This window comes from Panicum virgatum, chromosome 2K (genome assembly GCF_016808335.1).
Source record: "Panicum virgatum strain AP13 chromosome 2K, P.virgatum_v5, whole genome shotgun sequence".
Taxonomy (NCBI): Eukaryota; Viridiplantae; Streptophyta; class Magnoliopsida; order Poales; family Poaceae; genus Panicum; species Panicum virgatum.
In genome coordinates, this window is record NC_053137.1 from 16,806,157 (window position 1) to 16,823,228 (window position 17,072).

Consider the following 17,072-nt stretch of genomic DNA (forward strand, 5'->3'; position numbering starts at 1 on the left):
TTGATTGCGTGGACAAAAGAGGTAGGGCGATAACGATCGATAGTAATTCTTAAAATTCTTTTTAAAATTTTAAATTTAGAATTCGAATATAATCTCAACGACTTCGGCTTAAATTCTTAACGTTTGTTCTTTGTAAGGGGAGGGGAGGGTTGCTTCGTTCCATATGAGATTTTATACGGGTTGTGCGTGTATGTTCATAAAGAGGTGTGCGCGCGTTTGCATAAATAAAGGTACATGTGCAAGGTGAGCACACCTCTATGAGTTTTTTTTTTAGGGGTACCTCTATGGTTATTCGTGGTGCAAAATCACATTTCTTTTCTTTTTATTCCTTTTTCCAACCCGTGGGCCATGGCTCCATGAGTCGGGCCTTGGCCTCCTCTGGCTCTTGCACCAAGCCCTGCCTGCTCTATCGAAGCTGCCAGTGCCCAGTGCGCTTCTTTGTGAGATTTAACTACGCATTATGTGGGCAAATGTGAAATTTTAACACGCAACAGAAAACAAATCATCGCTGTGGCCCATGGCCGCGCACACCTCTACCGAATTACCGTGGACACGACATGCTCACATTCGCCTCGACATGGGAATGAGGACGGAGACACAGCGAAAATAAATGTGCCACGAACATTGCGTGATTTCGTCCGGCCACAGTCCGGTCGCAGGAATCTGCAACCAGACACAGTTAGGCTAAACTCATCAAGTTTTGAATCTGCCGGGTTTCGCTTGGCTTACAATCGCCACGTGATGAATCGATCGATCGTCGCGTTGCTAGCATTCCCCACCTACCCAACGCCGCAGGTAAACCCGCACGACCCCACCATGGCGTTGCTGCTCGATCACGTCATCCACAAATAATGGAGGCCGGCCGGCAAGGCTACAAACGAACATAGTACAGTCTCCCAGCATCACGCCATGACATGACAAAGACGAAAGACCGGCTGCAGGACCAACCAGGCCAGGCCCGGGCCGGCCGGCCAGTCCGTGTCCCCTCTCCTGTCCTCGCCTCGCATTCTTCTCCGTCCCAACGCCACCACCAAGAGAAAACACACAAGCTAAGCCAAAAAGGAACAGCCTGCGCAGAGCATCGCCGCCGTTACTCGTTCAGCAGCATGGCATCGTCCTCGCCCCAGGCGCCGCCGCCCCTCCTCCTCCTCCTCCCATCCGTCACGATGTGCCTCCTCCTGCTCCTCGCCTCCCCGCGCGGCGCCGCGGCGGCGCCCGACACGGAGGCGCTCTCGGTGCTGTGCAACGGCGCGTCGTACGGCGCCGGGGACCCCTTCGCGGCGAGCCTGGCGTACGTGCTGGCGGAGCTGGTGTCCGCGACGCCGGCCCGGGCCGGCCGCGACTTCTACGACATCTCCCCGTACGCGGCCGCCTTCGCGTACGGCCACGCCGCGTGCCGCCCGGCGGCGGCGGCGGACGACTGCGCGGCCTGCCTCCGCTCCGCCGTGTCCCAGATGGAGGCCGCCTGCGGCCGCAGCGTCGGCGCCCGGGCCGTGCTCGTCGACTGCAGCGTGCGCTACGAGCAGTACGCCTTCGTGTGATGGTTGCCATGTCACTTCGTCTTCGTCTTCGTGCGCAACCAAAATGTATGCTCATTCGTGCGCAGGTGGCATCCATTATATTCATGCACTATTACTCAATAATTTGCATGCCTAGCTTTGCTCCTGGATGCCAAAACCATACGAACTGATGGTGAATTGATTGGCCAATCTGATGCTTAGTTGCTCAGGCAAGTTCTGATGAAGTTTTTTGCGCGATCGAAAAAAAAAAGCAAACAAACACGGGAGGGAGGTCCTCTGGTTTTACTGTGAGATCGGGAGGGAAATGCAGAACCCTTTCGAAGAGGTAGTGCTCGCACCCATGTTTAAGCACCGGGTGGATCGGCCTGCCAACCGAACTTTTAACGTTTCTGTTGCAGGCTGTATGCAGTGATTAGTGAATCAATCAATGCAGATGTAGTATTAAGTGTAATGCCCGCTTTTTCCACGACAGAGGCTTTTGGGCAACTAGTATGCACCTTAATATAGTATAGTATAGTATGAGGATTGAGGAGGCAGAGGTCTCCAATTTGAGTACGGGCAAGTTCAGAAATGAATTGTTGTTTAAAACTTTTCGGAATCCGAACAAATTATTTCCAATCTTCTCAAACTTACTACAAGTCAAAACAAACCCCACTTCTCAACTTGAAACTAGAATGCTAGTACTTCAAATCATAACATGTCCTGAAAGCCCGCTTCCCAACTCAACATTGAAAAACGTACTCTTCAGGCGTCTCATAGGAGTATTCATACACAGGTCACGTAAAACAGGGTTAAAAGCGTCTGTCCAATTCTCGATATAAAAAACGACCACCTTTTCCAAACCGTCGTGCATTATTGCAAAGTATGCACATTGATTTGGTTGCATTATGCTTCTTCTGTGGATTCTCCTGCATCAGGAGCAGACAATCTCCTTGTCCCGGGGCCATCCAAACTCTTCCAAGAATGATAATACCACACCATTGGACCAGCCAAAACCAGTCTGCAAAAGATGCCCATGAGCTTGAACTAGAACAAGATGAGCAATAATCAGCTGCTTAGAACATATGCATGCATCATCATATACGAGGATCATGGTGTAAAAATGTCCGCTACCATTTATCAAGGAACAGGTTGATCATACTTGATACTTCATGCTTACCCATCATGACTGACAACTGAGAGGAATATTTTTCAAAGTTACAACTATAACCGTACCTGGTGTTTGTATTCGCCGCTACCACCAGATCTTCCACAGACCTCCACATCATACTTCTCATACATAACACCGCTTGCTTTGTAGGCGGTGTAGTTCGTTCGCACCCACCTTGAAGCAATATCTTCAGCAAATTCCCTCGCCTCTGCTGAACCACAGTTCACCAGTCCTTCAACTATCAGATGCTGCAATGGGGCCCATCCATTCGGAAAATCCCTGTTGCATTACAATTTTGGAAGAACTGTTGAAATGGGGGATCAAACTATACATGAGACAAGTGTTCGTTTTCACTTTTCAGGGAACAACTAACCACTGCTGCCCGGTGTTCAATAATGAAGCCGCTATTCCAGACATATGAAGTAGCCCTGATGCCTTCAGGCTTCTCATGACTCCTTTTGATTTTGCCTCATTGACATATTTCACCGAGCCTGGTTTTGTTTCAGCTAATTATGGTTTTGTTTCAGCTAAACCCAATGACAATGCAATGATAGCAGCAAAAGGAATCAAACACAAATCTTTTTAGATATAATAATTCTCATTCTTCTGTACTATAAGATATGTTCAGTTTGGGTAGTTGTGCCTAGGCAATATTAGTAACTGAAGGAGATCATTAGCGTTTCTCTTAGGCACCATACTAGTACTATAAGGTTACACATGATGTTTCCTTTCAAATCATGAAAACAATGTAAATTATTCAAGTGACTATAATATTTAGGAGTTTTCCCCCTAAGAACTTGCTCCCATATTTAATTTCTTTTAGATCAAACGCATTGGCCCACTTTATTTTTATAGAAAACATATTGTCCTGGGATTACCAGTTTTCACTGTCCAACCACAATACTCAAGAAATATAGCAAAAGATAGAACAAAAAGTAAACAATCTGGAAAAGTGGTAATTAACAAAAGTTTGTCCTATATTGCAGAATATTGCCTTCATTCTGATACCTGATTCAGTCAAAAACAATACTTGACAAAAGCCTTAACCTATACAATAAAAGAAGGATGTAAAGGAAAAGGAAATTGTACATACCAGATTCAGTCAAAAAGAATATTTGACAAAACCTGGATCCTATACATTATTGGATTAAACAGAAGTATGTGAAGGAAAAGTCAATAAAAAAAGATGTCAAGCAAAAACATTGTACAGTATTGTCTAACATAATTTCCAATTTATTGATATTAAACCTTGGGAATTCCATTTGCTAACCAGATAGGTACGAAGTTGGAGGCAGAACATGGAAAACATACAGCACACACCTGAATGATGATATGCATTTAGCCAGATAGGTACGAAGTTGGAGGCAAAGATGTTGCGGTTCTGCGACTTAGAATTCCATTGGTAGACACCCTAAAAATATAAGACATATCAAATTAAATCATAATTATGTTCATAGCAGTTTGATAGGTCAAGGCATAATCCTTCTTCCTTCTTAAGTACCTGGCACTGTACATCAGCAGGAAGCCAGTAGTCAAGCCACTGCTCCATCTCAGAGTTCCATAAAATAGAGTCTATTGCAATTTGACGTGCCTTTGCAGTATCAGAAAATTCTTTTGAAATTATATGTTCTCCTGTAAGTTCAGCAAAGAATTCAATGTCTCTCTCCATCTGTTTTGCACACAAAGGTATGCATTACTTTATTTGAAGATTTAAGAATCAGTACCATTCTAGATTCTATGAAAATTATTGCTTATTGATAAAAAGTAAATTATTATTGATTCGAGTCAGTTAACTTTTTGCCGCAAGAACACTCCTAGATATTGGGTATATGCTAGTGAGCGAGTAAAGTGCATAAGCATGATGTACCCTTCAATTTTAGAATTTGAACATGCTTGTGTTTGAATTAGAACACCATATATACCCCACCTTGTATATGAACGTGTTCAAATCCACTGGTATGATAGATGTTGTTGCCAATGTCGTCATGTCAGGAGGATTTCTACCCAAAACAACAATTACAACCATTAGAAGAGTGATTTACTACGAATTGCACTATCCTTTTTTTGAAGATTATAAGTGGGTTTTTTTATTGTTGAACAGTATAGGCATCACCTCATCCATCGAGAGCTAAAATCCCACCCCGATTCTGCCGCTGAAGCAACTTGGTGATAGAAATTTTCCTTATCAACTTCAGAGGAGAGCTTTGAAGCCATTTGCTGATCCTAAAATAAAGCACAATAAAAGAATACCCTAGTAATCATTACCATGATAACTCCTAAGAAGAACAGGTACATTCAGCAGATTCGATGATTTCAAATGTAGAAGATCTTACAGTGGTTGCAGATTCTGGCCTTGGTTTGTTCCACATAGCTTGATACCGAGTCAAGCTATGTATCTGTCCCTGATTATCCCTTACCATTACTCTGTGAAAATCTGAATAATAAATTTAGTGTAGGATAAAAGTACCTGTGTGGTTCTTGCTAGATTCTAAAAGAGAATATTAATGTTTGAGTTTATTTCCATGGGTAACCTAAACAATGCTTCAAATAATGTGATGGATATCACGTTTCATATGTTTGCTGAATTAAGTAGCAAACCTGACATCCAGAAGCTATGCTCTTTTAGCAGAGAAGGAAATGCTTTCTTCACCAAGTCCAAATCACCGGTTGCTGAGTATATCTCTAAAACCATGGAGCTTAGGAGTGGTGGCTGGCTGCATAGAAAAAATCAGATTGATGAATTGCTCTGCAGAAGCATCCCTACATCTAATTGAAAAGGAGAAAACATGTACTTCTGAGATAAAATCGATCAGTTTATTTGTAGCTTTGCAAAAAAAGAATTACAGTAGCTAGTAGGAGGGGATATTTGGGATTTTCCAGCGTAGTTTGATTGATGGGCCTGGTCACATAGAAGTGGGTATGGGCCACTAGCTAAGAGCATAAAAATCGGGCCGTTAGGGCCGAGATCCAAGAGAGGTCACGATAACTGTATTGGGCCAGTGGGCCGTAAGGGCCAAGATAAATGGGATGTCAAAGCTAAGTGACATTCAATTTTTTCTCTATTTAGGCAACCGGTATTAAACCTTTTGTTAGTGTTCATATATCCCTAAGCTTTTCTTATTATTTTCATAGGTTAAATATATTTCCTCAGTGTCCCAGCCATGCTTTTGTTGGTTCGATGTCCTCTTCTGCGCACTTCTTTTTCTCATTTTGCATTTTTCTTGGGTATCAAAATTATAGTTATATACCCCAGAACTCACATTTGATACATTGTTGCATTTTATATACCTAAAAATTTATTTTTTATTTCTACGCTCCCTACAATTTTTTTACTAGATTTCTTTCATTTTAATGCCTTCTTTAAGAAAAATAACCCTTCTACTGATAACTTATTTGAAAAATAAGAGCCTTATTTGATATATTTCTGCTTTAATTTTGTCTCTATGACATTTAAACTAGTAGAACAATGCCCAGGAACCAATTTTTTGTTTTAGAAAAGAAAAAAGAAAACGTTTCGACCTCTGCAGCCGCACACAGTGAAGCTGTCAAGGAACCAATTTAAGTGCAGAGATATGAATATGCAGTGCGCAAAGGCGCGTGAGATACAATGTCCGCGGATCGGAGAAGCCGAGGTGGAACAGTGGCTACTGTCAACGCTGCTGCTATAGTTTTATGTGCAGGGAGTGTCCACACATCTACAATGGAAAGTGACTGAAATTCTGTCACCTAATGCATTGGATGATGTGTGCGTTAGGATCAGATTATCCAATGCAACTTTGCTAGTTTCGGGGAGAGTATTTTCACCTTCGATTAGTGTAGTAGGATCTCGCACCGTTGAGAACGAAGCCGTATCTCTCGACAAGGTACAAGAGGTTGACGACGACCTCCTTCGCCGTCTCGTACATCTTGCTCACCAGTAAGCCCCTGCATGCATCACGAGCAGATCGATCGGGGCGAGCACATGCAAAAGCAAAAATGGCGGTGGCCGGAGGAACACAACGCACGGACCTGACGACCCAGTAGGAGTCCCAGTAGTAGAGCTCCCGGTAGCCGGAGCCCGGCACGACCGCCCTGCCGGGCAGCGGAAGGAGCGTGTGCCGGTGCCGCGCTGCGGCGACGCCCGGCGCCACCCGCCGCGTCAGGTTCCCCCACAGCGCGTGCAGCTCCCGCGCCCACGCCCGCGCGGCGCCGCTCCGCACCCGGGGCAGGAACCCGCGCGGCTCGGGCAGCGCCAGGTCCGGCGGGTCCGCGGCAGCGAGGTCCGACCCGGCCGGCGCGAGGTACCGGCGCAGGAACGCCCCCATCTCGCCCCTCGACGGCGCGGGCGGCAGCGCGGCCGCCGCGGCGCCCGGGTCGGCGGCGAGCGGCATGTCGACGTAGAGCTTGGGGTCGAAGCCGCGCGGCCCGAACGCGCGCAGCGCCTCCGACTGCACGCGCTGCAGGAGGTCGAGCAGCGCGCCAGCGTCGTCGTCGCCGCCCGGGCCGCCCCCGGGCGCCGCGGCGCCCGTGGCTAAGCCGTGGAGGAGGAGGACGGCGAGCAAGAGGAGCTGACGGCGGCGGCGGTGGCGCGCCACGACGTCCATTGTTCTTGGGGTGTGCAGGAGGGGAAGGGGATGCGCAGGCAGGATTTGAATGGAACCGTCGTCGCTGCTCGCGCGGAATCTACCGCGGCCAAGCGATTTGGGATGCTCGGCTTGGAATCTTGGATGCGGCTTGTCGAATGCGTTTGGTCGTGTGCTTGTCAGTGCCCGAGTCAAAACGGTCAAACACGAGTGCGCACTGGAGTAGTACTGGACTTCCGACATTTTTTTTTAGAATGGGACACCCGACAGGTAGGCAACGACTTTTCTACGGGTGTACACAGGCCGACAACTGATCAGCCCATTTGGCGAACCCGATGTTGTTTTTACGGTTGGCCGGACGGAACAAAACTTACGGTCAATCCATCCGACCCCCACATGTGGTGGGACCCATTTGACCTTATCACTTCCAAGTTCCACTCAGCCTCTCTCTTGTATCTTTTTCTCTCTCTAAGCACGGCAGTCTGCGCCTCCTCTCTTTTCTCTCTGAGCGCGGCAGGCTGCTGAGGGCGCAAAGCAGCGGCGAGCTCCCCGGGCAGAGCGGCAGCGACCTCCCCCGCACGAGCTCGCGGCGGTAGCGGCTGGGGGCGGAGCGGCGCGGCGAGGTGGAGTGGCGCTGAGCGACACGGCTGGGCGGACGCAGCGCGCAGCGGGCTTCCCGGAATGAGCTCCGCGCGCGGCGCGGCAGCGCGCTCCTCAGGCCTCGCCAGCGGCGGCGGGGACCTGCCCGGGGGCTCGCCCCCGGCGGCGGCGCCGAGCTCCCCGAGTAGTGGCGTTTTCTTTTTCTTTTTTATTTCTTTTTGTTTTGATTTTTGGATGCAAAAGTTTTTGTTCCAATTTTTTTCGATTTTAGATGCAAAAAGATTTTCTTCAAATTTTTTCATTTTTTTCTTAAAACTTTTTCAAATTTTTTCTCATCAAAGTTTTCCGGTCTCTCCAATTTTTTCCTTAAAAAGTTTCTTTGAAAATTTTTATCGAAAAATATTGTACAACTTAATATTGGCGGAAAAAAAATTCAGTCCATGAGGAAAAACTTTTTCTTTCAAATTTTTTCTCATCAAAAGTTTTGGTCTCTTCAATTTTTTTCCCTTGAAAATTTTCTTCAAAATGTTTTTATCCAAAAAATACTGTTGCGACACTGTTCCGACAGCCGGTCGGAAATCGACCGTATGAAGACTTTTTCCCGGGCGACCGCAAATTAGACGGCCCCTTTGGCGAACATTGTTTCCTTTTTTGGGATCCCTTCTTCATTTTTTGGGGTTCAGAATTTTATCTCACCACCAGAGGTTCAATATTATAAAAAGTAAAATGATCTACACTGGGTATATTTTGGCAGAAATTTTTGGTTGCAGCTTTGCCCCCATGCACCCGTACTGCATACAGTTTGTAGGGATCTAATTTTCCCCTTTTCCAGTTAGTTGAGGTAAATGTCAAATAAATCCTTGCGATCTAGATTCTTTTTTTTTCTTTCAATATGGATTACACAGTTCAAGAAATATGATTATACAATTGTCCAGAATACTCACCATTTTTATGTGGATAAATGAAATAGTACGATATAGATATTTATTTCTTATTAGAAAATAAATATTTATATTTCATTAACAACATAGAATATATTACTTCAATCAATATTTGAGATCAGTCAATCGAGTGAAAAATATGATTAAAGTTAGAAAAATGATCAAAACTGGAACCATCCTAATTCGAAATTTTCAAAAGGAATGTTTCCAACAGTACTATGCATGTGATCTTGTTTTCACCACAAGACTCAAACTGCTACTTTATGTTGTCTGTTTATTTTTTCCCTTTCATTCGCCTGGACTCTATTTCCCCTTAATTTGAATTTCCTTTGAAGATCATCATACTTTTTTATTGATGAAACTTTGGGAAAAACAAAACCTGCGTTGCATAAATTTCATCTTTACCAAGCATGCGTCACTGACTTTTAGCTAACAGGGTCAGTTTACTTGTATATATATCAGTTATGCATCATTGAATTGTGGGAACAGTGTCTGCACATAAACTAGAGAAACAACACCGTACTCAAGACCTTTTGTGTGTGACTCAATTGAATTGTGGGAATGGTACTCCTGCGGAGTTCATAAAATCTATAAGAAGAGACTTGTCACCCTGATGCATAGCGTAGTGCAAGCTGCACGTGGCTAAGTAATTCAATCATTAGAGACATAATGATAGACCAAGTACCAGGTGTTGACAGTGAGTTTATTAAATAAAATGTTGAGGACAATGAGCTAGAGCAACAGAACATGTGCTGATGCATATATTTGGTACGAATATAATGTATGTATGGATGTGAAAGGCGAGCATCAAGAGAAGCATTGTGAATTACTAGTCTATCAACCCGTGCTTATGCACGGGCTAGTTAGAGATATCTAATAATTATCTATCTCACACTCTTTTTAACCAAGTAAATATTCTAATCCAATATTATAAAGATACATATTTATCATTTTGTAATTGTAATAAATGTGATAAGTTTAGTTACTAATATTTTTTTCTCACTTTGCATCATACCTCCATATATGTTTGATATGTATTTAATTGAACACTTTGTTTGAGCTATGTGAACAATATGAAAATTGGTATTCTTATCTCTTCTCTTATACATGAATATATGGTGACACAGACAATATGGTTAGTATTTTTATATAAATAATAACATAAATAATGTACTAATGATGATAAAATAGTAATTTAGAATTTTATATTTATGAACTTTTAGATTTTATTATAATAATATAATATTAATTCAAATTTGGGGTTTATTTTATTTTTTTATAATGATTTCACTGGATAATATATACAAAAATTTAGGGGGTTATTAGATATTATTTTATAATGACATAAATGGGTAATTTACATGCATGAAGATTAGAGGGTTACTTTAGATTATTTTTATAATGGTAGAGGTGGGTAATTTAGATACATGTGTAGTGGGTACTTTAGTTTATTTTCATAATGGCAAAGGTGGGTAATTTATTAGAAAAAGATAACAGATCTAATGATATTATGATTAGAGTTGCCAAATTGATGGCTAGATGTTTCTGATTTTTGTAAAAATTTATAAGATTTCTCTATTTTTTTAGACTGTCCACTTAGGATCCTAAGTGGCATCACCTGGAGGCTTCAAAAGGAGCATCCAATTAGTAATAGTAAAATTTAAAATGAGAGATACCCAATGCTAACTGGTTACATGCATGGTATATACCCTAATGAGATCCAGAGTTGAAAACAAGGTTTCCATGAGATTATTAGCTGGTTGTTTTAGTTACTGGAGATCATGAATAGCTTAGAGCCGAGAACATGAAAGGGTACTTCGTCCAATTTATTAGCCTAGTACACACATTATTACTATAATTATTGAGAAAGCATTACTTTTTTATAAATGTATGTTCAATAGTTCTTTTTTCCAGTAAGTTCTAGTTTCTATGATTTATTTGTTCTTTATTTGATTTTTATGTTTTTGTCCCTAATAATTTCTTTTTTTGGTAGCAAATATGGTTCTTTTGTCTTCATCCTAGGATAACATGATTATGTATTCCTGTTTTATATGCCTAAATTATGCACTAACTTTAATAGGATTTGATCAAATATTATGTAAATAAACGCTTTAAATATCGTTTGAACTTTAGAAGTATACTGAGTGATACGTTGGTCCTTATGAGTTTACAATTACTTGAGATGCATGTTGAGGCCTTGAGAGTCACAAATTAAAGATTTGAATAATTAACTTTAACTGTTTTTCACAGTGTTGTGTGGCTAACACCATTGTGACCATAAGATGGCATTTCCTGTAACAATTATCAACATTCTTTAAAAATAACATTCAGATTGGTAATAAACCGAAATAAGAATGGATCAAGTAGGAGGAACCAGCAACCAATTAATCAGCTACTTCCTGTCATTTTTCTGATGAAGTACATTTACTATTACCACCCACCTGATATTTATTATATCTGTAGTAGTAGTACCATTATCTTCGTAAAATTTTTATTCCAAAGCCATTTCATCTACCACAAACAGATCGAACTAAAGCTTATGGAGCATTAGCCACAAATCATATAACTCAGAAAAGTCAAAGTAATTTATATAAGCCTAAGAACGAACCCTGTTGTATAATGTATCCTTGAATGACTCATAATCTTCAAGAATGGCGAAAACTGATACATGCCTGTATATGGGGCATATCTTTACAAAAGAACTGTTCTTGGCCGTATTACTTAGCTGGAACTAATCAGATATATATAAATCCATCAAGTTGCAGTCAAGAAAACTAGAGCTAAAAAATCTCAAGCGAACAGTGAATGAGTTTAAAAGAATTCAATGCCCATTGCAGATGGCCCTACCTCGCAAGGTACATGTGTTTGAAGTTACAGAAACCAAATAAATGCGAAATGATGTAAAAAAGAGCCACAAAAATTTAACCCATGGAGTGAAAGGACCTGGAATGGCAAAGTGCAATTGGGTATATATGGTGATTGCACTACTTACACCGTGCCGTTAGATCCAGACTCGCCATATGCATGATCTCGTTACCTTTTCTCAGTCAATTAATAATCTGCAAAAAGCATCATCAAAGGGTGTGGGTCATACATATATATGAACTGCTACCATGTCAGGTAGTGTTGAACATTCCAAAGGCAAGGAAAATCCATTGCATCTGATAACAATTAGAACAAAACCCAAGCAACCAGTGTGGAGATAATCCCAAGAAGAAATTCAGATATATAGATGGCAACTTCATCAGTACATGTACGTAGTATCTCAATCATGGACAAGGACAGAGCACAAAGTTCCAATATAGATTGACATGCCAGTAAAAAGGCGAGCAACTTGTTTTTCTTTGTATATTCTACAGATGGATGGATTATTATTGTCTAATCCATGCAAAAAGCAGGGAGATGCATGAATCTAGGGTGGCATGTACGGACCAATCCCTGTGCAGTCCCCAGTTCACAGAACATGCAACCCCCCTGACGAGTTACATCAGAAAGGGGCCATCAAATTGCTCACTTGTCATCACTTGCAAGTAATGGCTACTGTACAGCAAGTTTGTGCATAGGTAGCAGCAAAATAGCAGGCGCCGATCTGAGTGCACATTGGATTCCAAGCAAGTGCTCAAAGTGAACTCACAAGTTTCTTTCTCTTTTGTTCCGATTGAAGGTCTTTTGTCCAAAAATTTTGGGATTTAGTTCAAATTTGCACTAAAATCACAAAACTTTCGAAATGAGGGCCCTCAATATCGCAAATATATACCATCCAAGAGGCTTGGGCATTGCATTGACCCCAAGAAGCCATCTATCTACCTTGGAATAGTTGGAATTCTGCACAAGCATCATCAGATCAAGCTAAGCGATCACACTTAGCTCTCGGAGATCCTGAGGAGCTCCTCGAGGTAGTCGGCGCCGAGGTCCTCCAGCTCCACGACGAACCGCTGCTGCTCGGCCGCCGCCGCCGCGGTGCTCCTGCTCCTGCTCCTGCCCGCCGCCGCCGCCGCCGCGATCTCGGACTTCTTCCGGCGCTTCCGCTTGGAGTGCCGCGACTTGAGCGCCAGCACGGGCGAACCCGCCGCGCCGGCGCCGCCCAGCGCGAGCGCGCGGAGCGACTCCTGCACGCGCTCGACGGGGAAGTTGAGCGCGGCCGCGGGCCCCCGCGCGGACAGCGCCGCCTGGTCGTAGGCCATCGCGGCGGCCTCGGCGCTGTCGAAGGTGCCGAGCCACACCCGGGCGCCGTTCCGCGTCGAGTCCCGGATCTCCGCCGCGAACCTCCCCCACGGCCGCCTCCGCACCCCGATGAACGCCGCCCCGGCCTGCTGCTTGCCGCCGGCGCCGCCGCCGCACGGCGCCCCCTGCCCCGCCTCGGCAGCCGCCACCGCCGAGACCTCGGCAGCAGCATCACCATCACCTCGGCGCCGCCCGTAGCCGGAAAACACGGCGGGCGCGGGCACCTCGTCGCCGCAGCAGCCCGCGCCGCCGAACGGGAGCGAGTCGGAGGACGAGGACGACGAGGACGACGTCGCGGCGGCGTAGTCGCTGTACAGGTAGAAGCCGTGGATGGGGCGGTACTCCATGTTGTGTGCCGGCGGGTGGAATCGTGGTGGTGCTCTGGTTGACTTTGTTTCCATCTCACTGCTGGAGAGCTGGAGCTGGAAGGCGAGGCAGCACCGCAGCAGCAGCGGCAGCTGGTGGCGAGATGCGGCGGCGGCGTCTGTTCCGGGGCCCGTTTATATAGAGAGAAACGGGGGCGCGAATTTTCTACCGACCAGGACGGTTGGGGTGGGGCCCAGCGCCTGGCGCTGCTGGCATGTGGGGACGGCGGGGCCTGTCGCTTTAACTGGAAAGCCAGGGCGCTGTCGGGCGGGCACGTAGGGCAGGGCTGACGTAGGGCGGCGGGATACGACAAGGGACGGTGACGTCACAGACCATGCTTGTACTGTAGTATCGGATGCTGCTGCCTGCCTTCCTTCCTGGCCGGGCGCGTCTATTTATCGCTTCGTGCGATTTTATAGGATTGCATCGCAGAAAGGATCGTGCGAGGCGGGTGCAGCTGAAGTTTGCGGCCCGGCCCGGCCCATTAATAAATCTGCCATTTGTTTAAGTTGATTCCAAATAAAAAGTTTCCAATAAATAGAATTCTTATTTATTTCGAGTCTCTTCCGAAACAATTCGAATGTCTCTGAAACATTCAGATTTGTTTTGGAACAAATTTCAAATAGTTTTGTTTGCAATAAAAAGTTTCCCATAAATATAATTCCGAAACATTTCAAATTGTTCTGAAACATTCAGATTTGTTTTGGAATGATTTTCAAATATTTTTGAAACATTTCGAATGTTCAGAATGTTTGAACCAATTGAAATTTGTTTGGAAACAGTTCAAATTATTCCAAACCACTTTAGAATGTTCCCGATGTTTGAAACTTTATAAATTTGTTTGGAAATAGCAGTTTTGTTTGGTTGTTTCGGAATGTTTGAAACATTTCAAATTTATTTGGAATAGTTGTAATTGTTCCGAAACATTCAGATTTATTTTGGAAATATTTCAAATTGTTCCGAGATATTCAGGCAAAACTATTTGTTTTGTTTGGTTGTTCTGGAACATTTTAGAATGTTCGGAATGTTCGAAATATTTCGAATTTGTTTGGAACAGTTCTAATTGTTCTGAGATATTCAGATTTGTTTGGAAAATAGTTCAAATTGTTCCGAGATATTCAAATTATTTCGAAACACTTTAGAATGCTCCAAATGTTTGAAACTTGTTAAATTTGTTTGGAAACAGTAGAAGTTGTTCCGAGACATTCAGTTTTGTTTAATTGTTCCGAAACATTTTAGAATGTTCGGAATATTTGAAACATTTCAAATTTGTTTGGAACAGTTCTAATTGTTCCGAGACATTCAGATTGTTTGGAAACATTTCAATTTGTTCCAAGATATTCAAGCAAAACTATATGTTTTGTTCGGTTGTTCTGGAACATTTTAGAATGTTCGGAATGTTTGGAATATTTCGAATTTGTTTGGAATAGTTCTATTTGTTCCGAGATATTTAGATTTGTTTGAAAACAGTTCAAATTGTTTTGAGATATTCAAAGTGTTTTCGTTTCCACGGAAGTTCCAAAAAAATGTTCCCAATAAATATTCCGAGGGATATTCATCATAAGAGGGATAGGTGTAAAGATAAAACAAGGTACGGCAAAAACAAAATTAACTATTCTAAGAACAAAGAAAAATGTTTTAGAACAAAAAAGAAAGTTGTTTATTTTTTTCAAATGTAAGCAAGTGTGATCTAGTTTCGAAGATCTCAACGTAAAGATCACTACAATGTAGTCAAAATTAAATTTGGAAAATCGGTTTGCGAAATAGAGATTTTTTTTAGTCTGAACGTATGCATAGCACACAATCCAAGGTATATCCGCTCTACTGGGAATCTTCTGCGATGCTCCAGCACCCACTCACGCGCGCGATGAATAACCTTTCCCTCCTGGGCCGCCTGTTGGTAGATTAAATGGATATATACTTGACTTGCTAATTTTAGTAATTGGTTGGATCTATTTGGAGCACGAGTATTAATAAGGGTACTATGGTCTATGGAATCGTTATTTCTAGTATTTTTTTCGAGTGTATCTGTAATATTTAGGATATGCCAGTAACTTTTCAAGCTATGTATATGGTAAAATTAGTATGAAATTAAACGCACTCTGCTACAGAAAATTTGCCACCTTGGCCAAGTCAAAATTTGGCCATCGAATAGGCGTGCTCCCTACATGATTTAGCTAATTTTATAACATAGACTAAACATGTGTTTGGTTCGGGGACTACAGTGACCCACATTTTTGGACTGGGTTGGTTCGATTTGATGTTTGGCTGAAGGGTTGAGTTCATCCTAATTTTCTATTTGGTTCGAAGAATATAGATGTGGGATAGAGTGGATGTTTCTCCCTCTGCCTACCTTCTTCCTCCTCCTCCCTCCCCTTCTTCCTACGGGAGCCACTCCTACTCTTGTAGCTAATTTGTCGCGCCGCCCCGCGGCTCGCTCGCCTCTCATCACGTGATGAGGAGGCAGCGACAGAGATCCAAGCAGCAGCAAACGCCACGGCGAGCAATCATGGATCTCGTCGCGGCGGAGGGCTGGCCTGGTCAACAACGGCGATGGCGAGTGTCACTGGGACACCGAGCACGTCCATCCATGCACCGCCTCCTGCTAGTGCTCCTCCTGCTGTGCTCGCGCTCAATTTGGGGCAATGGTGAGATGGACCGTGAGGGCCGGCCTGGTCGACGACTGCGACGACAAGCATGTGGGCCACCGAGCATGCCTGTCCGTGCACTGCCGCCCTCTGGTGCTCCTCCCACTCTGCTCGAGCCAGAGATGACGTCCATCTGATTTGGTATGGTCCGCTCGATTTGGATGGACCACTCCGAGCGGCATCCGAAGAGCATATTCTTCTCTGGAGTTGAACACAACACTACTACAGAATTTTATTTTGCGTGGCACTTAAAATAGGCCTCTGAGGCGGGCACATAAAAAAACCGCCTCGGTTAATACCTTCGATTAACCGAGGCGGTCGTTTTTTATTAACCGAAGCAGTTACAAAAAACCGCCTCTCAAAATCGATTAACCGAGGCGGACTTCTTAAAATGTCCGCCTCGATTAATACCCCAATTTCCGGAGGCGGACATCTTATAAAAGTCCGCCTCGGTTAATAGCCGAGCCCAAATGGGCCTATATGAGCCCAATTGCTGAGAACAGCTATATAAGGAAGATAACCCTAGCCTTCTCTCTCTCCCTCTCTCGTGCTAGCACTCCCGCCGCCCCCCTTCCCTCCTGCTGCTCCTGCCTCCTGCCCCGCACTCCACTCCTGCGCGTGGGCATGGCACGCGGATCCGCGTGCGGAGCACGCGGCGGCGGCACCCGCGGCCCCTGGCGGTGGCGCGGCCAGGCGCGGGGGCGCGCCGCCCCCCTGCGGCGCCGCGCCCGGCGTGGTGGCGCAGTCCTCCTGTGGCGCGACCCGGCGTGGTGGCGCGGTCCTCCTGCGGCGCGACCCAGCCTCCCTCTTCCCTGCAACAGGTCCGGCGCGGCGGCGGACACCTCCCTCTCTGCTGCAACATTCGGCGCGGTGGCGGCCATGGAGGCGCACGCGAGCGGCCTCGGCGCCACCGGAACCGGGCGGCGGCATGGATCTGGTCGGGCTCCGCGGCGGGCGGGACCTCCGCGGCGGCGTGGATCTGGTCGGGCTCCACGACGGGCGGGACCTCCATGGCAGGGCAGCACCACGGCGGCGTGGATCTGGGCAGGCTCGAGCGGCGG

The 17,072-nt window shown here is 44.9% G+C and overlaps 3 protein-coding genes across 3 annotated transcripts; 1 reads left to right on the forward strand and 2 right to left on the reverse strand.

Moving 5' to 3' along the window:
• Positions 1-936: 936 nt before the first annotated feature.
• Positions 937-1,744, forward strand: LOC120669292 (antifungal protein ginkbilobin-like protein). Its single transcript, XM_039949071.1, has one exon. It carries the CDS (start codon positions 1,107-1,109, stop codon positions 1,539-1,541), a length of 435 nt encoding a protein of 144 aa, XP_039805005.1. The 5' UTR covers positions 937-1,106; the 3' UTR covers positions 1,542-1,744.
• A 357-nt stretch (positions 1,745-2,101) lies between these two features.
• Positions 2,102-7,253, reverse strand: LOC120695154 (probable trehalase). The gene is made up of 11 exons (XM_039978463.1): positions 7,223-7,253; positions 6,475-7,180; positions 5,269-5,384; positions 5,004-5,104; positions 4,784-4,893; positions 4,598-4,670; positions 4,172-4,339; positions 3,991-4,081; positions 3,044-3,161; positions 2,736-2,949; positions 2,102-2,520 (listed from the first exon to the last, which is right to left on the reverse strand). The coding sequence occupies exons 1-11, from the start codon at positions 7,251-7,253 to the stop codon at positions 2,434-2,436; spliced, it is 1,815 nt and encodes a 604-aa protein (XP_039834397.1). The 3' UTR covers positions 2,102-2,433.
• Positions 7,254-12,398: 5,145 nt separating this feature from the next.
• On the reverse strand, positions 12,399-13,455 carry LOC120669302 (ethylene-responsive transcription factor 1B-like). The gene has a single exon (XM_039949081.1). The coding sequence runs from the start codon at positions 13,396-13,398 to the stop codon at positions 12,637-12,639; it is 762 nt and encodes a 253-aa protein (XP_039805015.1). The 5' UTR covers positions 13,399-13,455; the 3' UTR covers positions 12,399-12,636.
• Between the last annotated feature and the right edge of the window lie 3,617 nt (positions 13,456-17,072).

Excerpts from the sequence above, each read along its gene's own strand:
- LOC120669292 (XM_039949071.1), top strand. The coding sequence starts at position 1,107 with ATGGCATCGTCCTCGCCCCAGGCGCCGCCGCCCCTCCTCCTCCTCCTC.
- LOC120695154 (XM_039978463.1), bottom strand. The coding sequence starts at position 7,253 with ATGGACGTCGTGGCGCGCCACCGCCGCCGCC. Across the intron at positions 4,671-4,783 it reads TTTAGCTCTCGATGGATGAG|AAATCCTCCTGACATGACGA; the intron begins GTGATGCCTATA and ends TGTTTTGGGTAG. Across the intron at positions 3,162-3,990 it reads AAATGCATATCATCATTCAG|GCTCGGTGAAATATGTCAAT; the intron begins GTGTGTGCTGTA and ends AAACAAAACCAG.
- LOC120669302 (XM_039949081.1), bottom strand. The coding sequence starts at position 13,398 with ATGGAAACAAAGTCAACCAGAGCACCACCACGATTCCACCCGCCGGCA.